General features: G+C 41.5%; 1 protein-coding gene across 2 annotated transcripts in view; it reads left to right on the top strand.

Moving 5' to 3' along the window:
• The first annotated feature begins 2,209 nt into the window (after positions 1-2,209).
• Positions 2,210-21,478, top strand: part of DCLK3 (doublecortin like kinase 3) — a 30,387-nt gene continuing 11,118 nt past the window's right edge. For both annotated transcript variants that reach the window (XM_058833486.1, XM_058833487.1), the window contains exons 1-2: positions 2,210-2,367; positions 15,380-17,268. In XM_058833486.1, the coding sequence (XP_058689469.1) occupies positions 2,307-2,367; positions 15,380-17,268 (1,950 nt within the window). In that variant the 5' untranslated portion in view covers positions 2,210-2,306. The remainder of the gene's footprint in view (positions 2,368-15,379; positions 17,269-21,478) is intronic.

The raw sequence follows: 21,478 nt of genomic DNA on the forward strand, positions 1-21,478 counted from the left end.
AATTAAGAGTGATACTTAGCTGTTTTAAGGATTTTGCATCTATCAACAGCAAATCCCTTTAACTGATGTTGTTATTGACATTTCACATTGGAAAGGTCAAACACAGAAAAGTGGAATAACCTGGTGGAAGAGTGCCACAGACAGGAACTGAATACAGTCCCTGATTTCTTAAGACAGGATTAATAATTGAGATGCCAACAATTGCAGAAATTAGTTGTAACGTTTTTTAAAGGACTGGATGAGAGATGGGGAATAGCAGAAGAGACCTGCCATTGTGTTTACTGAAGCCAAGATCTCACATGGGCATTGGGTGTGTCAGAAGAGGTGACCCATTATACTACACAAACTGCACATGTGAAAATGACTGAAAAGCAATGCCTTAGCTGAGCTCCTTCAGGCAGTTCTAGTCCTAAAGATCTGTTGTTTGAAACTAACTTTGATACACAGGGAAAACAGATAATTATGACTGCAGGATTGGAGCAAAGCAACAAGCTCTAGATATAGGAGTAAGGCAAAAAAAAAAAAAAAAAAAGAAACATGAAATTTGAAAGTTTCTGAGATTTTAAGCAAACATGAAAATTTCATGTGAAATTATGCTATCTTTTTGGTATTATAATGTGTTGCAGGGTTTTGACAACCTGAGTTTTGACTTGTTTATAAGACAGCTTTTGTCTATACTTTTATTTTACATAGTTTCACTCACCACATAGCCTAGCCAAATGCTAATTCTCATTGTCAAAGAATGAGTAAAGATATTTGAGCTTTTTATACCCATTTTTTTGATAAGCACAGTGAAATACATTTCAGGGAAAATACTGTTCAAGATCTACTTTTACAAAGGTGTTTGTGTTAGACTCTGTTGCCCCAAAAATGGTTAAATATCCTGGAAGAAAAATCATAGAAGACAAGCTACTAAACAGGGCAGCTTGACAATATTTTCAGTAAATGACAAAAATCGGAGTATAAGATAAATGTTTAGCATGTTCTGCTTTGCCCTGTTCATACAGTTTGATGCCAGAATGATGTAAGACATCTTATTGTCTGACCTACTGGATATCTCTGGCCACTAAATTTTGCAAGTAAGTCCAACTTCTTTGGTGGGATACTGTATTTATCAGATATTCATACAGTATTTACATATTATATTACAAGAGACATCTTGTGTTATTAGGAGATTTCCAAATAATAAAATACAGCTTCCCTCCACAATTTGTGCCAGTGATTATTCACTCCCAAAAATAACATTTCTTACTTGAATTTACCCACCTTCAGCTTCCAGACATTGACTTTCTTATACATTTCAACTGCAAAGGTGAAGGATCTTTTAGTTTGTACTATGTGCAGTTATCAAGTTGCATCTCCTTTTGTAGAGTGGTATGGGGATCAATCTCCATTTATACAACCCTTAAATCAGCTTTGTGGCTAATCACTTCACTCGCTTATTTTTCAGGTGTGTAGCCATGTAGCCAGCATCCCATGGGCAGCCTGGATGAAATAAACTCTCTTCTCATATTTTACGTTGATGTTGGGCAACCAGTTGTTCATGCATCCAGCATTATTTTTCTTTACTTTATTTACATCGCTTGGCGCTTGTCTTTTTTAATACAAGTGAAATTGAAGTTGTGTCGGGGAAGTTTAGGTTGGGTATCAGGAAAAAGGTTCTTCCCCCAGAGGGTGGTTGGGCCCTGGAAGAGGCTCTCCAGGGCAGTGGTCACAGCACCAGCCTGACGGAGCTCAAGAAGTGCTTGTACAATGTTCTCGGGCACATGGGGGACGATGCTGTGCAGGGCCTGGAGCTGCCCTCCAGGATCCTTGAGGGTCCCTTCCAACTCAGCATTTTCTGTGATTCTGTGAATGATTTACCAAATCTACTTGGCATCTACAGGGCGACAAATAAAAGCGTTTTCACTCACTGCTGGGAGCAGCGTCCCCCATCCGCCAGCTGGGGACACCCGCGGGGACGCACGGAGCCCCCCGGGCTCGAACAAACACCCGCCTGGGGGGCACACGAGGACATGCGGGCGGCCGGGGCCGAGCCGGGCGCTGGGGAGAGGCGGGAGCCGGGCAGGCAGCGGCGCGGGGGCGGGCGGGCTCTGAGGCGGCGCCGCCGGCGGGGCAGCCCCGGGGAGGGCGGGCAGGCCGGGGAGGGTGCGGCGGTGTGACCGCCGGTGTGGCCGGTGCGCGGCGCCGCCTCCCCTCCCTCCCTCCCGTTCCCTGACTGCGCCGGCAGGCGGGAGGCGGCGCGGAGGGACCGTGAGGTGCCGTGCCGTGAGGGCAGCCCCTGGCCGGAGCCGAGCCCCCGCACCATGCCGGCCGCCGCGCCGCCCCCGCTCCACCCCGCGCCGGGCTCCTGCTGCCACTGCCAGGGTGAGTGCCCCTTCCTTCCCCTTGCCCCGGCCCCTTGCCCGCGGGCAGCCGCCCCAGCAGCACCCTCGTCCCGCAGGTCCGAGCTCGGGGGCTCGCTCCGGGAGGAGGGGGAGAGCTGGCGGCGCCGCGCCCCGGCTGAGGGGGACGTGGGGCGGCGGCGGCGGCGAAAGTTCCTGCCCAGGTCCTTGCGTGTCCGCGGGGAGCGGGGGAAGCTTTCGGGGGCGTTTGGGCTGGAAAATGAGGGCTGGAGACTGACTCTCGGCCGTGGGGCTGAGGCGAGGGCTTTGGGAGGGGAGAGAGGTCCCCGAAGGACCGGCGTTGGGGTGTTTTTTTTTCACCGTGCTCCTTTAATTGCCTGTATTTTGGGTTGAAGAGGAGCCCCTTCGCCCCCACAGTTTTGTGTTGTAGAGGAGACTAGTGCAGTGGGTTCGCTGGGAAGCGGGTTGCTTTGGGAAGCAGCACGGGGGCTGCTGCAGCACCGAGAGCCAGTCCCCGCTGCTGGGTGCGGGTCACGCCGGCTGTGCCCCTTTCGGAGCCTGAGAGAGCCGGGCAAGCTTGGCAGCCTGAGTGTGAAGTCAGCGTTTGCCGCTCAGAAAGGAGCGCACGGTGTCATCTGTGCTGCCATAAAAATTGAAGATTTGAAGTAACTTGCGCTCTTAATAGTCAGCATGAGAGTTCTTCGCTCGGAGCGAATGCTTGCGGGCTGCTCAGAGCACGCTGATGCGCTGCAAAACAAAGTAAATAGAATGCGCTGTAAGGGTTTTAAAGCATTGCACAACTGTGTGTTAAAACACACTTGAGGCTGATGAATCTTCCCTCAGCTGGGAAATCACAGCGGCTGGAGGTACACGGGTTACAGGCAGGGGCTCAAAGCTTGGGGGGAGGGCTCTTGTGTCAGATGGAGATGATGTGACATGTGGTAGCCAGACCTCGCTCGGGAAGAATGCTGGCTCTGCCCTTGCATCCCCTGGCTTCTGTAGTTATATCACTTGTGTTTGCTCCTATTTAATAACAGCAGATGTTTATAGGAGAACTACTCCATAACTTTTCCCTGTGCAGCATTATTTTCTGCCTTCCTCAGGGTACATTCAGTATGCACTGTCAGCAGGACTGGACGGGCCACTGGTTTGAGCTAATGGAGCAGTTTTCAGGTTGTGAGACACAGTATTTGGGAACAACCCCATGAACTGAAACTTTGCTACACCAAGTACCAAAAGGCTTCCTTTTTCAATAAAGAACAAATCTAAAACCAACAAAAAACCCCAATGACTTTCAATAGCATAAAAAGTTTCTAGCTCCTTCCTTTGAGCATTTTGATTGAACTAAGAGATTATCCTTTAAACCTGATAATTTGTTATGTATGCTTTTGATACTGACTTTATAGGGACATGAAAACGTGCATATATGCAAGTTTGTCCTCCAACCTCCCTGTTTCCTTTTCCTTTAGCCCCCCCTTTTTTCTCTTGATGCTTCCTGTGTTTTTTTTTTTTTATATGATCTGAATGCAGTTTTGACACTTTGAAATGTTGAGAACTCAGCAGACTCCCAAAACAGTCAGCAAGTGAAATGAAGCTTACAAAACATATTACAGCTGCTTTATGTAGTAGAAGTGCAGTTATTACAGCAACTCATGCTCTTCTCAAGAGGTGACTGAATTTTGTACCAAAGGAAGGCACCCTTCAGCTTTCCAGATGAAACTGATCCTGCTGGGTTAGTCCCTTTCTTGTAGTATAATGGATGTGGATCTTCTGAAACAGCAATTCCATGAAAATTTCTGTAGGATGTTTGGACACACCAGCTGAGAGTTAGCTTCTGATAAATCTCCATCTGTGGCTTATTAACCTGAATTGGCTAATTGGACTTAAACTGTCAGCAAAGCTAAGATAACTCAGTTTAATTCTAATGGCAGCTGTTCAAACCTCTGAATTTGAGCGGTGCTTAAGTTACCTTGTCTATATTTGTTTCTTTTTATACTCAAGTTAATTACCTTGGACATGATAGTCTGATTTTTGAATGTATCTTTATCTGGTAGTGTCACTATAAGCTTTGTGTCTGTTTTCACTGCTGCTTTTTCTGGTCAGGTTCCGCAAAGCATCACGATTTTGGCAGTGGCTGGACTTACAGCGTGTGGTGACTAAGGGAAGTTGTGTGGGATTCATTTCCCCATTCCAAGATTACCTACCTTAGTTTGTTTTCTGCAGAAACATCTATAGTTTTGTAAAAATAAGGGACATTTGTGGTTCTTCCTTCTTCTCACAGCTCTAGGATGAATTGAGTTGGTTTTTGTTACTGATTTTCTCATTTCCTTTAACTTAATGATTCCTTGACATTTAACAACATTTGAAATTAGTGTTACATAGATTTTCTTGTAAATAAAATTAGAATCTTTCTTGTAAATATAATTAGAATCAGAACAGTATGGTGATTTTAGCTGCCTCAGATCTGATCCAGATCTCACTGAAGCTAATGTGAATCTTTTAATTAGCTTCAGTGCAACTTGGATCAGAGCTGAAAATGTGGTAGTTGAAGAGGTTAATGTGACATTTCTCTTTGTAACAGTATGCTGTTTTCCATGTTTTTCTCAATTTCAGGATATGGGCTCTCTCCTTTTGGAGTGTTCACTAGATTCTGGAAACAATTAGAAAAGAGTGGGAGCTACTGCCTTGATTGATTCTAATATAAATTTGGAGTTTTGGTAATGCTTGTGCATTGTCCATCTTACCTGGCAGTAGTTGGCTTTCACTGCAAATGAAAGTCAGGCATGTTTACCATCTCCTCTCTGTTGCTAGTATTGTTTATGCAGTCTAATTATTGTAAGAATGCAAAACAATTATGCCACATATTCGTGGAGGAAACTCTCAGTAGACATTCTGAAAACACCGTCTCTCCCACTCCATCAATAGTGCTAGCCTGCATGTATTCTCCAGGTTTTAGTTTTCTCATCACACCAAATAATGTAGTTAATGGAAATGCTGGGAAATGTCTGGTGATGTGAAAATCATGATCTTTCTGCTTGTCATCATGCTTTTGAGTCTAATTAGCACTGGCTTTCAGTTTTCCCTGAGAAAGCCATCTTCCTTTATAAGTCCTGTGAAACAATTTGTTTTGCAATGTTGACTTTAATATACGAGTCTTTTCTGAAAAAGCGGTTCTGTAATAATGGGGTTGGGAATTCTACTTTTGTGTGTGAGTTAACATCTCTTGAATGTGCTATATTTACAAAGAAAACTTCTGTGTGATTTCCCCTTTCACAAACCAGATGGAGAATCAGACTCTGGCGGGTCTTTCCTTTAGTTATGCAACGAGGTTATTGGTAATAAAGGATCTGGAAGCTTAATTAAACTCTTGGTGACACCTCTGCAGGCTCTTTTATTTTCACTGGGTTTGCTCAGTTGCAACAGATTAGTCATCAAGTTGAGATTTAGGAAGCAATGCAAATAAAGTCTCCCACAAGAAGAAACAGAATCCTTCTCCTTTGACTGAGGCATTGTTGGCTAACAGGACTAAAAGGCAGTTGAAAGCGTACTTTGTAGTGAAACATGAATAATTAATTTGAAATATATTGTACTTCAGGAGTCAAGAGCATCAACGTGAAAGTGAAACTTGCTGTATAGTGAGCCTGGAGCAACACATGGAGGGCTTTGCCAGATGGATTCTGGCAAATGCCACAGTTGTGTAAGATGTTTTTGTTTCCCTCTGTCAGTTCTGTCCCTCTCCTGAAAGATCCTTGATGGAAAGTCCTGGACTGCAGAGCTCACTTCCCTGGTTACTGGGGTAGACCCTAAAGCAAGCAAATTGCAGATAGCAGCCATCGCTGCTCCCAATAAAATACACAGCCTGTCGTCTTTGAAAGAAATTAAATAAATGAGCAGTTTCATAATATTCTTTTTTTGGTTTTATGCAGCTTAAACCAAACCTCACACCTCCAAAGGCACTGATTCATTTCACGTGCAGTCTTACATTTCACATAGTTCATTACAGATTATGCATCTGTATGCTTCTCTATAAGACTTTTCTTTATGCTTGCTTTTTAATTTGCTACCCTTAAAATGTCAGGAAGAAGATAATGAAAGTGGGGTTCTGCTCCAAAAAAAAAAAGTAAAAATTATGGCACTTGTGAGTCATTACCAGTCTCCATGAAATCTTTACCTTCATCTGCTGCTCTGGGTGTGATTCAGCTCAGTTTAACACTAACACATGGCAGTAACCATCTGTGTTTGCTGTAAATATTTTATTTTTTAATTACAAATGGCTTGATTTAGAAAACCTGCAGCGGTATAGTGGGGTGGTTGTGGGCCTGCAGGGGAAGAAGATAAGCACCTGGGAAGGTAATTTTTGCCCCAGCATGTTGCCAGGTTGGAAAGGCGAGTGTAACACAAAGAGCAACCCAGGCTGCCCTGCAGCAATCCAGACCCTGCTGCTCCCTTCTTGGGGGAGCTGGACAGGAGAGCACCAGCACAGACTGCAACAGGGCTCTGAACATTTAGTGAAGGAGAAGGGGGTGGGGGGAATAAGGCAATGAAAACTGTAAGTTTATCTTTGAGGAGAAAGAAGGAAAGGTGGCTGCTAAATGTCACTTATCCATCGTGATTCTCATACAGTAAATATGGTCACATGCTGTGGCATGCTGAGCCTCCTACAAGCGTTTTGCTGTGCTTGACACACTGGGGCTGAGGGTGTCACAGAGGCACCATCCATCCTCAGAATGGAAATGTCCAGAGCTCCCTTAGCCACAAGGGAGGGTTCTCCAATGTGGGCATCCCTCAGGCTCCCTCCCTCTGCTGAAGTCCAGCCAACTGCAAAGTTTTTCCATGAGACTGTCATTCTAGACAGTCCTTCTCATCTTAGGAACTCCTCTGCTGTAACAACTGCCTGATTTTAGCTGCTCTGGTGCTCTTTGTTCCCTGGGATCTCCCATTAACTCTGAGGTCTGTGTCCCAAAACAGGAGGTGAAAAGGGAGAGATAAATAGCCAGGGGGAAGAGACTCACTTCTTTCTTTCTAGCGTAAGAGACTGGGGAAGAGCGAGAATGAGCACTTATGGGACTGAAAGATTTGGGGATCTCTGGTTTGCAGCTTGCATGGCACAGTGTATGTTTGTTCTTAAAATACAAAGCAGATGTGCTGAAGATAAGGTGTACAATGCAAAGTTTTGAGGTCTTCTTGCTTGCCCTCAGGAGGCCAGAGAGAGGGTCCAGAGGTGCATGTCTCCCATAGCCCTGCAGTCCAGGTGTAGCCACTAAGGACATTTTCTTTCCTTGCAGCTGACACTTTGGAAACTCACCTAATGGGACCAGACACATTTGGCCGGGAGAAGCTTGAGTTCTGTTGGTGATGTGTGGGACAGAAGGAACCCAACTTGACATGTAGCTGAGTTTGCAGGACTGACAGATATAGGAAAAATAATATTCCATGTGAATTTAGCCATGCTTGATGTGAAATTGTGAAAGATAAAGAACTTGGAAACCCATCATACTAATTTTATATGATCTTTTAGGGCTAAGACTGTATATTTATGAGATGAAGATATTATTCTGATTTTTTTTTTATTCTTGTATGTGAGCTCAAATTAGTTTTTCTTCAGTGAACTTAGAACACTGTCTGAACTCCTGAGTGGTTTTCATTTTCTGCAATTTGGGTTAGACTGGGTCAGCAATTGATCTCCCTTTACACTGGTGCATATCAGACATGGAAGTGCTGCCATGAGTATGACTGGAAATGCCCCTTTAGGCATTTAGAAAGGATGTTATAGAAATTAAACTGATAACTGATTCCCCTCCCTCCCCCCTTTTTTTTTCATTGTTACAGTATAAAACTGTTTTTGAATGAATCCAGATGATAAATAATATTAAATATGGTTTTGTTTTCCTTCTGCTTCAGTAGCTAATGCAGATAAGAATTTATGCAAATACCATGATGAGTTTTTTTGTTTTTTGTTTTTTTCCAAATTCAGTTAATCTAATTTAATAAAATACACTTTGGTCATCTAAAAAGACTGTGCTTCTTTTATATGATTTTGTAAACCATGGTTATAACACCATATGCTTTACAATAATATTTTATACCATAGTATAGTTTATAACTGCTTTTCCACCAGAATGTATTCTGAGCACATAAGGCTTGTTTAATGTATTTCTTCAATGTATTAAAAAATGTATTTCTGTGAGGCCAGGTAGTTAAAATCTAACATTATTCAGGTTACAAAGTCAAGCTTTTATGACTATTGATTAGCACTGCTATTCCCCCAACCCATGTTCCTGTGCATTAAGATATATACATTAGTTACATGATCAGATGCTGGCTTTTTTATCCCCAGGGGCTCTGTCTCCACCAGTGTGTGTGATGGACAAAGCTTTCCTAATGAGCCTACTCTACTGTTTACCCTGGCACTTCATGCCTCCTGCTGTGTGTTTTTTGAACCCTGCAGTTAATACAGGCTTATTAACTTCCAGTCTTTTCTGTCATGGTTATTTCTACAGTAACAAATGTGGATTAGCCTATCCGTAATACCTGCAAAGGAAGAGCTTGTGCTGCATTCAGTGGCAGCCAAGGTGCAGAAAATAAAGTCAAAAGTACTTCAATATGGGCAAGAAAGCAACTTGAGATGCCCAGGTCCTGAATTTTGGGATGATTTAACATTATGTGTTGTGGTCTGAAGTACCTCTTCCAGTATATGTGCTTGTAGCTGTGAGCACTGAGCAGGTTTGTGGATCATGTCTCAGAATGTTGTTTTGGCTAGCAGACTGATCCTCTCTGAAAAGTATAGATTAAGTTGATTGGAATTGGTTGAGACAAAATCCGGTTCTTCAGGTCTGCAGTGCCTTAAACAGAGAAATTGATCTTCCTATATTTTTTCCCACACTTCAGTTCTTCTAGTTACATAAATTTCTCTACAACACGGTCCTTAATCCAGTTTACCTGAAAAAGCAGGTCTGGAGTAGACATAGGAAAAATTGTATATATATCTAAACTGTCTTGTATGCAAGGAGGAAGTGAATTCACAAAAGAAATTATTTGGATTGGAAGTGACCTCAAAGGTCATCTAGTCCCAAGCCCTCTGCCACAGGCAGGGGAACCTTATACCACCCCAGCTTGCTCAGAGCCCCATCTTGAACACTGCCAGTGATGGGGCATCTGCAGCTTCTCTGACAACCTGTGTCATCACCTTCAGTAACATTTTCTTCCTCATATCTAGTCTAAGTCTCTCCTCTTTCAGTTTAAAACCATTCCCCCTTGTCCTATCACTCCATGCCCTTGTAAAAATCCCTCTACTGCTCTCTCCTAGGTCCCTTTAGGTACTGAAAGGCCATTCTAAGGTACCCCAGAGCTGCTGCCTTCTCCAGGCTGAGCATCCCCAACTCTGTCTTCATAGGAGGAGTGCTCCAGCTCTGTGATCACTGTCATGCCCTCCAACAGGTCCACATCCTTAATTTGTCAAGGGCCCCAGGGCTGGGTGCAGCACTTCAGGTCTCTTGAGAATGGGAGAGTGGGGGAGAAGTTATCTCCCTTCACTTGCTGGCCATACTGCTTTTGATGCAATGTAATGTGGGTAATAATTCTAATTTTCTCCTGTCTCTCTGAGAACTTTGCTAATGTTCTCTTAATGTATTCCCCTCTTTGTGTACATGTAGTTCTTCTTGTTATTTAAAAAAATACAAATCAACATAAGCTAATATAGCAAGTGCAACAAAAGCAGGTAGATGTTCTTTATTATGGAGAGCTGCAAAGGAGCAGACCATGTGAGGATAGTTCTGTTGCTGACTTCCAATCTCATCTCTTTGTCTAAGTTTGGCATTCTACCTGACTTCTTGATCCGCTCTCATTCTCATGTTTTACTGCTTCCCAATTACAGTCTTCATCTGCTTCCACTGTGCCAATAAAGTTCAGGGAAATTGCTATCAGCGGGTGTAAAAGTTCATAGGAGCTGCTGTGTGTCAGACAGTGTCTGACTGTGGCACTATTTGCTTCCTTCTCTACAGTCTGTTGTAATTCCTCTTTTCTCTTATCCTCACAGTCAGTTCTTCTCTAGGTTTCCATTTTCAATTCCATACCTCTCAGCTGAGTGAGTATTTGGAGCTTGCTCAGTCTGGAACCAACAGCAACTGTCCTGCTACATTTGACACTGTCTTGATCCAGTCTTTGTGAAATTTGTCTTTCTTTTTTTATTTTTTTTACTCAGGATTTTATCTGGTCAAAACTGATGCAGTGTGTCTGCCTCTTGTTGCTGAAATAACCACCAGTCCTGACTAAAAAAAAATAAATCTCTGCCTTAAAATGATATAAAACATGTCAGGAGAGCAAGGATGAACAGCAGGGGAGGAAAGAGAGGGTATGACTCCTCAGAGAAAAATTCACCAGTAGTGTTTGCAACAGTGGGGCTGTAGATAATGTAAAATTTACTTGCTGTAAAAGGATGCCTGTGATCATGTTTTGTTTCTGTGCATCTAATCTAGTGAACTGGGACGTGCCGTGTTACTACTTCAGTCTTGGGCACTAAAAGTGTGCATTAGCCCTGGAAGTTGCAGCTTTAAATAATTTACAGCAAGGAGAGGAGATCAGGATGGCGCATTTCTAGAGGACTCAGATTTCATCCTGAAGCTGACTGCTGATGCACACTGGTAACCTCTGTAAGCTACATACTTGGCTCCTCTGAGTTCAGTGCCAGAGGCATTCTTCATACTCTAGTACTTGAAGATACTTGTTAGTACTGTGAAATGAATCTAATGTTTTCTGTTCCAAGTAAGATTATTCTTTTTTTCTCCCCTGTGGTCTTTGTTTTACATGCCCTCAGCAGAAAATTTCTTAAGGAAAAACCAGACATTTGTACTGCTGTCCTTTCTCTGCCCACTTAAACAGTGTTTGTCCTATATTGGAACCAGCATATCAAAACAACTCCTAGATACATGGTTTCTGTCATGTGCAAGTTTAGTTGCTGCTAATGTTTTTGGGCCTTTTCACAGTTGCTTTTGTAAGTGAAAGCCTTATAAAGAAATTGTAGGGCTTAAATAACAACATCTTATTCACAGCAATGCCATACCTAGATCTTATTTCACTGCTGCCTTCTGTTTTAAATTGTGTTGTAAAACTCCTTGTAAAAATTTAATTCCGCTTCAACCTGTGACTTGATAGCAGAATGGTGAGCCATTCAGTTAATTACTGAAACTGTGCTCTCCAGCAGGAGAGCCAAGAAGTATGCAAGCTGAGTGGCAATATTTTAACTAATGAGCAAAAGCTTATGGACTGGCCAAGGGAAAGGGTAAGTTTTGAAAGACAAATGGCAGCAATACATTTTTAGTTGCAATGGGTGAGCTCTGGCAAACTCTCTTAGTCTGCTATATTAGCTGATGTAGCCAGGCAATTCCTTAAGATATAGATGTTAATGCCCTGTATACACAACTTCTTCAGAGCTTCAGAATTCATTTAATTTTACTACATGTCCAGAATATGATCCAAAACACTCCAAGGAAATGTCTTCTAGAGGAATTTTTGTGATTTCTCCCCATGCTTTCCCACTCTCCCCACAGTGGGATGGACTGTGATGATCACAAATGATTTGTAGATTTTAAAAATGAATCACAGAAGCTGTGCTTCCTGCAGGGGAACATATTTTCTCCATAGGGATAACCTGTGCTTTGGTCATAGGTGCTAAATTTCTTGTTTCTGCTATCTGTTTGATCCCCCAAATCCCAGTTTGTTCCATCCTCCATGCTTCTCTAGAGTTGGTGTCAGTGTTTGCCCAAGACCATCATGTCTTCATCATGTGGAGCTCTGTATTGCTCTGTGGGTTCTAGTTTTCATTTCCCTGTGTCCATGTGCACAGTTTAGGTGGTGTGAAGGATGCCCTTGACCAGCTGTGCTGCCTCATCCCTGCCCGTACATAAAGCCTCAGCATCCTCCTTGGCCATGCTGCACCACTGATAATCTGTAATACACTAGAATATATGGATAGATGTGTATAAAGATAAACCCAGACACACTCATCAATCCATCTTAACATTTTGAAGGAATATTTATATTTAATAATCATTAGCGCTCAGGAGGACAGCAAAAGAAAAAGCACATTTTATTCTCAGATGTATAATTTGCCAGTGCTTGAACTCATTGAAGTGTGTTTCTCATACCACCTCCCTCTTCCTCCTTCTCCCACTTGTATATAAATATGGAAACAAGATTTTGAAGCAATATAAATTGTAGCTATAGGATTTGGGTATGTGTGTGACCTTTGAAGGCTTTCTAGAAATGCTTGTTACCGCTTTAAGCATATGCACTTTCCTGACAGATTGAGGCTTGCTTCTTGTGTATCAGATAAATATAGCATAACTGGAAAATAACAGAAATTATCACTGAAATTGTAACAGACAACTGAAGTGAATTTTTTATTGTATGTAATATATAGTCATTGTGACCACCACTTTGACAAAATTTGACACTTTCCCTTTTCTTGGAAAATATTAGAAGATTCTTTCATGCAATGATTTAAGCAGTTATTTCATTTCTTGTCACAGAAGAATATGCAATTCTACTCTATATCGAACATTGTTAAATATCAACTAGCGGCTTTTGTCAAAGTGTTTTTGGCTAGGAATCAAGTCAGTTTAAAAAGAACAAAGCATTCCTGTATTGTTCTTAATAATGACATAAAACTGCTCTTATTCCATTAGTTACAGAATTAAAAAATAAGCTTGTCTGCTCCTCAAGGCTTAGCCAATTTAGTGAAGAAACGAAACATAATTGATGCCTGGGTAATTGAAACAATCAACAGTACAACCAAGCACTTAAAATCAATGGTTTATAGAAAGATATGATAATAGCAGCATAACTGGGAGGAACATAATCTGTGGGAAAAGTCATTATTAGTGCACCATTGTTTTTATGTTGTACCAGGATTATAAGCAGTAAAAATGTCACTCACAGTTCCCATAAGCAAGATAAAGCTTTGATGACAGTGGGTACACGAGAACCTGGAAATGTTGATTAAATTCAGAGCTTCCTCAGTTCCTGGTAACTAACATGTTGTGGAGTTGATTTAGATTTCAGAGAACTGTTATTACAGCTGATTTTTTTTTCTCTCCATTCACAGTAAGCTTTATTTTGGGTGGAATGTAAATACGTGAATGTTGAAAAATCACTAGCACGTATGTAGTCATCTTTTGATAACAAGAGATCATCCTTAAAAAGCAGAATGAAGACAGAAATAACTTGTACAACCACCAAGCATTAGTCACACGTAGCTCTTATATAATGCTTACGTCTTCAATCAGCATGCTGGCAGCTGGGCTTCTTTGTAATATTTGTTTGGAGAAGAAACATCTATCTCATTTGGCAGGGGAAGAAAATGAAGCCAAGAGTTAAGGGACATGCCAGGGGGCACACAGTGCTTAGCTGGTGAGAGTATTACAACTAAGGAGCGTCCATCATCCTGCATCAAGCAGAGCCAACATAATCCACCAGCAGAGTGGATTCTATAGTGGTGTCTCCTCGTGTGCTTTCTGCACTCAAGCCCTGGCCTATTGCGTACTTTTTTTGAGGCAGAGCAAGTGAATGCTCTACTGCAGCGCTTTTGCAGTTTTCCCTTTTGTTTGTTGTTCTAGATGAGGAGGTGTATTTCTTCTTCACTCTGTCATGTCTTGATGGAAAGGACAAATAATACGTAGTATGAAGTACCGAAAATGACTTCTCTTGCACTCAAAACCCAAAATGTAGTAGGCATGAGCCTAACACCAAGAGAAATGCTGATATGTGCAGATTTTCCTTTGAGGATTTGGCCACTGCACTGTGACTATAATCACAGTAATGTCATAGTAATCGTAGTAATGTATGAAAATGGACTTGATTCTCTGGGAGAAAAGCCCAGTAATGATTCGTTAACCATTCTGGCTGTTTTCTTTTGTCCTGGTCCTGTTAGTTCATATATAGTGAATGTTTGTTCCCAACTGAAGAACAAGGCTATTAACTGGGTTTGGAAACACTCTGTCATCTCATTCTGAAAGTTAATTTCTCGAGGCTGAAAATAAATGCATTGTAAGCAGGTTTTAATCCTAGCAAGTACAGCAGCTCAGAATACTTTTGGGGGGCATTTTTATTCTTAGCTTCTTGCTGGTAGACAGGGAATTATGTTATAGCTTGGTTTGTCCATAACCATATGTTATATTTTCAGTTCTTTTCACAATTACCCGTGACGAATGGTGCCATTTTCTTTGATGATGTTCTAAGATGAAATGTTGATGTCCCCAGAGAATACTTAGAGAGAATGAACTTTGTGTCATTTTACATCATTTTTAGAATAAAAAAGTCAATGCAAAGTATTGAAAACCATGACTCCAGTTATCAAACAAAACTAAGATGGCCTTTCTTTAAGGCAAAAGATTAAATTACATTACTATTAGATGACCAATAAAATGACTGTAAAAATTATAGCAAATGTAATGTCTTTTAAAAAGAATTTATTTAATCTGTTATATAAGGTCCAGGGAAAATGAAGAAGAGATAATTACTTATAAAGATGTAAGGTTGTGCACAGAGTGCCATCTGGTAGTAATTTTAAAACAAGTAATTAGTTTCTTTTACTTCATGCAGTGTAATTGTGGAACTTATCACCACAGGGTTTACAGGGGCCAAAATTGCAGTTGGGCTCAGAAGGGAACTGAGTGAGTTTATGTGAGATATATTAATAAGAGAATACTAAACAATCTAAATGCAATCCTGCTATTCTTTGAGGGTTTCTGAAAGATGTGAGGATTTAGAAGAAAAATCTGTTTGTGTTCAATATTATTATTTTTTAAATGACATTCCCCTGTCACAAAATGAATTTAGATTTTCTCACAAACCTGACAATGTTTGTAATTGCAACTGTGTGGAGATTCTCCTTTGTGATAGTTAGAAGTTCGTTATAGGCCTTGAAGTCACCTACCCTTACTCTCTGAGGTCACATGCACTGAACATGTAGAAAACTATTGCTGCAAGATGTCTGATGATGCAAAATAATTAATATTCCTGCTTTTTGTTTGCCTTAGGACGCCAAGGCTTGTTGGACCATTCGCCACACAATGCAGGCTCAAAAGTGAAAGAGAGGAAACTACATGGGACTTGTCCTCCTGTTGGTCGTGGAAACTATGGAAAACCATGTCTGGGTGAAAGCAGCCATAGGTCCTCATTTTTCAGTCCCCACAATGGTTTTCACACGATACATTCAGAGCACAGTCCTGTGAAGCCAAGGATAATTACAGTGGTGAAACCCGGGGGACGCACGCTCAGGAGGATAACCTTGCTTCTCAACAGGAGATCAGTACAGACCTTTGAGCAGCTGCTGGCTGACATTTCAGAAGCTCTGGGATTTCCTCGTTGGAAGAATGACCGTGTGAGGAAGCTGTACAATCTGAGAGGCAGAGAAATCCGAAGTGTTTCTGAGTTCTTCAGGGAAGGTGATGCATTCATAGCTATGGGGAGGGAGCCCCTCACTTTGAAGGACCTGGAGGTGGTATTACAAGAACTTTATCCTGAAAATCCTTATGCTGCCAGTGCTGCCATTCAGCAGAATGAGGAGCAGTCCCAAAAGCTGAAGAGTGGGCTGTATGACAAGGCCTCAAAAGTAGACAGTGGCTTTGATGAGACAGAAATGACCAAGAACTGCAGCGATGGCTTGTCTTCCCAGCTGGTGGCTGGACATGAGGGAAAAAGTCAAGCCAAGACAAAGCAAGAGGAAAAAATGAGAACCAAAAAAAAGTGGACTAGAGAGAGCTGGGGTGGTGAGCACAGAGTGAAGCCTTCTAGAAAAACACGAGAAAGTGAAAGGTACCTTAACCATGAGAGGAGTTCTGAGGAAGGCTTAGAAGACAGTTCGGAGGAGGTGCTGAGGTGTGAGAAATGCGAACAGGAAAGGCAGGCCAGAGAAAAGTTACGGAGGGAAAGGCAGGCTGAGGCCTCATTGGAGAACAGAGACTTGAACGCAGGTGCGTGTCAGAGGTACCACGTAGAAAGAAATACAAAAGTCAGGAAGTGCCGGAAGTCTCCTGAAACTTGTCTGGAGGGTGAGGAAGTTGGCTGGAAAGATAATGGCAGTAGGAGGATGTGGAAGCCGCTACATAGGATTGTTAATGAAGGGCTGGAGAAGCAGAAGAGGAGCACTGAGAAAGAAAGGGATGTAGAGAAGCATGAAAACCATGGGAAGGAAGTAGTAAAAATCAGGAAGAATGCCGTAGAAGGGCTCCAGCTATCTCATGAAGTGAAGGAAGATAATGGAAGTAGCTGTGTGATGAGCCAAAGTGGTTGGCTAAAGAAAGACTCTCTGAGGGATGCTGAGAAAATATCTAAAACACATAGGGAGGGCAGAGAGGGACAAAGGGCTAAAGAGGAAACTGCCAGAAGAGAGGGGAATGCCACATGTAGAGAGAGTGACATGACTCGACGAGAAAAAACAGGGGAGCGCAGAGTGAATAAAGAAGACAACAAAGCTCAGGGATTGGAAAGCACAAGCCGGAGGTATGCCATTAAAAGCAGAACTGATGTGGAAAAACACTATGAGATTGGCAGAACTATTGGGGATGGGAACTTTGCAGTGGTGAAGGAATGCCGCCACTGTGATTCCAATCAGATCTATGCAATGAAAATTGTTGATAAATCCAAGCTGAAGGGGAAGGAGGACATGATGGAAAGTGAAATCCTGATTATTCGAAGTCTCTCTCATCCCAATATAGTAAGCTTAATTGAAGTGTATGAGACAGAAGCTGAGATCTACTTAATATTAGAGTATGTCCCAGGAGGGGACTTATTTGATGCAATCATAGAAAGTGTGAAGTTCACGGAGCATGATGCTGCTGTCATGATCACTGACCTGTGTGAAGCACTGGTTTATATTCACAGCAAGAACATTGTCCACAGGGACCTCAAACCGGAGAATCTTTTGGTAAGTATTGTCAAACATTTGCATTTGTGCGGGAAGTGAATTTATTTTCCTTCCAATTACAGTTCTTTAAATTGTTTTAAGCAAATCCCATGCAGAAATAATGTGCTGTGGCAGGACTGTTTGAAAAAATGGGTACAATTTTGAAGTGAAATTGCAGTTGCAGTTTGCTTTACATAGATCTGCTGTTCATTGTGGATAGCAGTGGCTGCCGCAATTGAAAGGAATTCAAGTAAAAATTATCAGACCTTCAGGGGTAGTGAGCATTTGTTTTTTTCAGAAATCAAACCTGTTACTTAGCATCTGACTCTTAGGTGTCCGAGGATGAATCGTAAAGCATCTTCCTTGCAGACTGAAGTTTATTAAAATTTCTAATTTATCTTATTTATTTGGTGGACTTTTTGTCCACTGCTTTTGTATATCTTGAAGACTACTGTACTGGTCCTCTACAATAGTGATTTCTATCTTGTGACAATTTCTTTGCTTAGAAGCAGAAGTACTGTTCAGTTGATTGAAATTATCTGACAGTAAAATGGTGAATACAGCATTAAAGTCAGCTCAAGGAGTAACTTCATGCCAAAGAGAAAAAATTCTTGTATCCATTACATTTCTGAGGCTGTATTCTTTGCATCCAGCACTGAAGTCAATAGAGTTACTGACGTGTGAATATGCATAGAAATGTTTGTAGTATTGACACTTCACAAGATACCCATTGTAGAACTGTAACAGTAAACAAATCTCCCTTACTAAGTGTGTATTGCACTCTTGTATTGTGGTTCCAAATCTCCTAATAAACAGATAAATAGGAAGTATTTGCCAGTCTCTAACAAAATGGATTTTATCAGCTTTTGTGGAAGTTCACAGTTAGCCAAACAAACAAAAAAAAAAAGTAATAGATTATTTAGTCCTATGGGCCATTCAGTGCTTTTAAGTGAATTAATTTTGCACAGAGATCATTGTGAATTTCTGGACGAAAGCAGCACTGTAGCCTCAAGGATAATACAGAGGTTGCACAGGGCTGGGCTGGAAGAGTTTCTCCCAAACCTTTAAACTAAGCAATAGCATCCTTATTAGGTCCTGCTATGAATCCTGCTTAGTTTAATGAAAATCTTTGGTGTTTGAGCTCTGTGTAAATAAAAGAATGAATGCAACTGGCTGGTTTGCAGGAAGAAGTGGGCTTGTAGGCCCTGCCTTTGTGCTTCTTTTGTGCAAAGTTTGAACAAAACTTCACTTAGAACTGCATGGCTTTTTCCAGAAGCTGATTTTCCATTATGAACCAGGTCCTGCTCCTTCCTATTTGCTGAAAATAAGCTAGTGCATGTGAAACACCTGAGATCTGATGCTTCATTTCCCTCTATAATACATAATCATCACAGTGATGTAGATAAGCAAAGAAGGGCAAGATAAAGGTCTGTTCTGGTTGTTTTCACATTTAGTTCACAGAACTGCAAAATGGAGAATGCTGGGCAGTGGCAGCATTGTGTAGCTCTGAAATAATCACGATGCCCATTCTGAAAGTCAGAATATATCTTTCAAGGACAGAGCAGCTCCCAGACTTTAGGTATTTTGTCATACAAGAACAGTGTTACCTAAACACTGCATGAAATAAAATTTTACCTGTTCTAGTTTCAACTTGCTGTTAATTTTCTGTGCATACCAGTACTAGTTACTGTGTACACAAAGTATCCTTTTGGAAAGCAAGTCTATTCAACCATGCAAATGAGTTTATAAGGTCCTGATAGTATTGGATAGGTCACCTGCTATCTAATAAGTATTCCTATAAATACAGGCCATTTGAGCAAGATTCTGGGGTTTTTGTCTTTTTAGTGTGCTGCCTCTGTCTCTTTAGAGTGGCTGGGGCAGCAAAGAAGGAAGGAGAGCTGCCACTAATCTTACCATCAGCCAGTGCCGAGCAGTAACAAACAGTATTGAGACAAATTTCATGGGTTCATTGGCTGTTGGTGGAGCAGGAGCATCAGGAGATGAAGCAAAGTGCTTCGAGTTCCAGCATCCTGCAGAGATGTCCCTGTTTGTGAGATATCTCGTTTCACCGAGGGTGTTAAATCTGAATTAGTCTACCTAGACTTTGTACACAGAGGTCAAAATATTGGTATGTACTTTTAGGCTGTTGACTTGTTTGCCCTACTTTGTCCACTGCATTTGGATTTGGATTTGGGTTTTCTTTTGGTCAGGTGAACCTTGTAATCTTTATCTTCTGTTTTTCCCCTTCAAGAAAATGGTAAATGGACGAGAAGGAAGGGATCCTTGTCCTGTTTTACAAAGAAAATATGTATGTCTGCTCTGAACCTGCATTGTGTGAGAATCTAATAGTGTTCCTAATGACTTTTAAACATTTGGCTAATTGTCACAAGAGATGATAAAAGCAGCAATCTGGGAAAAAATATTTCCCTATTTATGAAAATAAGCAACTGGGGAAAGAAGGGAAGCAGTTTCTGTCCCCACAGAAGAAAAGGCAGAAATATACTTTGATGTCTAGTAAATTGTAAAATTCAATATTGACACAGGAAAAAGTTGGAAACCTGGTTGAGCTATTAGTTCACTGCACTTCAGTTTCTCTTATGGAACTGTCCTCTAGTTGTAAACTTCTGCAGCAGGCCACCGTCATCCTTTCTGCTTTTCCCCCTCCCTCTTTCACTACCGTGTCTGCCCACATTGATCAGGCTCCTTGCAGCATAGCTGTGAGGCAGAAGGGTGGTGACTTGCGCTACAAAAACAAAATCTGTTTGACAGCTGGTGTGAAGACAGCTGCTACGACTCCCTCCCATCTGCTAACAGAATCACCTCATTTTAGACTAGGTGTTCAGTAGGAAAACCTTTGCTGCCAAGGATGGGCAGTGTGGTGTGTTTGGTCTCACAAATGAAGCCAGTCACTTCTTTCATTCTGCCTTGTGGAGCAAGATTTGCTGGCAAGATTTTTAGGTAAGGGACTGTTTAATTCTACAGCTGCTGGTATTTCTTCACTTGTGAGTGAGAAATTAATGCCCAAAATGTGCTGATGTTTTTCCAGATTGTAGCTGTAAAAGACAAAAAGTCACCCCTTTTTAGGGGGAAGGGAGAGGGCTGTATTTGTGATTGTGTACTCATCTCCTTGCACATTTCCCTCACATGCTAATGTGGTGATCTTCAAAACTCAACTTCACAAATGTTATAGCTTTTTATGCATTTGAGATTACCCCCTACTCCTTTTTCTGTCTCTCAAGTTTTCATGTGTGTGTGAGAACTCCAGGTATGGCCTTTCTGCCCTTGAACTTTGTTACACTATTTACATATATACAAAGGACTGTCCATTTTCCGACACTATTTACATACATACAAAGCACTGACAGTTTTCTGAGTGCTTGTGAGTCAAAATCCTGTTTAACCACTTACCTGTCATAACTTTCAGAATTTTCTGTAAGATTTTTCATAGAGATTCTTACAGCTAGCAGGAAGGGATATCTGAAACTCAAATGTGTAAGCAGTAATTTTTCTCAAGCTCTATTTCCCATATACAAAATGTCACATGGGCTAACTGGCTTTCATTATGTCCATAAGAAGAATCTGTGCTACCATATATACGTGCATACAGAGAAATATTAATGTTGTAAATCATCAGCTTAAACACACTGATGGATTTCACAAGGTAGATATGAAATCAAACAAGGGCATTAAGTACTGGGAGTCATCCACAGACAGGAGAGAAGGAGAAAGGTTTTTTTTTTTGTTGTTTTGTTTTTTTTTTTTCCCTTTGAAGATGAATTTGGCCTTATAGTGTAATCTTCCAGTTGTATGGCTGGGATAGCTAGAAATCCTCAGACAATATTCTAATATTCTGACATGTCATCTGTGTTTGAATAAGTAGTGTGTAGTTGACTGCCTATTGTCCAAGGCCACCAGATGCTGGCAGTTGAAGGACATAAGTATTTGTATGGCCTAAATTGCCTGCCTATAGAAAGTGTATCGAAGTGTACTGGTCTTTCTTACCTCAATTAAGTCTATAGGCAGGCAGCACTATTTGCTTTGTTCTCACCATTGCATGGAATACATACTGTGAATGTCAGAGGTTAGATTTCTCTTGAGCAGGTCGTGCATTTGTGTAATACTGCTATGAGGAAGTAGCCTGGCCTCAGGAATGATTAAAAAGAACCTGAGAAGCTTTTGTTTCTACAGTGAAGTGTATTTGCTCAAGGTGATGCCAGGTGATGGAAAGTTA

This window comes from Poecile atricapillus, chromosome 2, assembly GCF_030490865.1.
Source record: "Poecile atricapillus isolate bPoeAtr1 chromosome 2, bPoeAtr1.hap1, whole genome shotgun sequence".
Lineage (NCBI taxonomy): Eukaryota > Metazoa > Chordata > Aves > Passeriformes > Paridae > Poecile > Poecile atricapillus.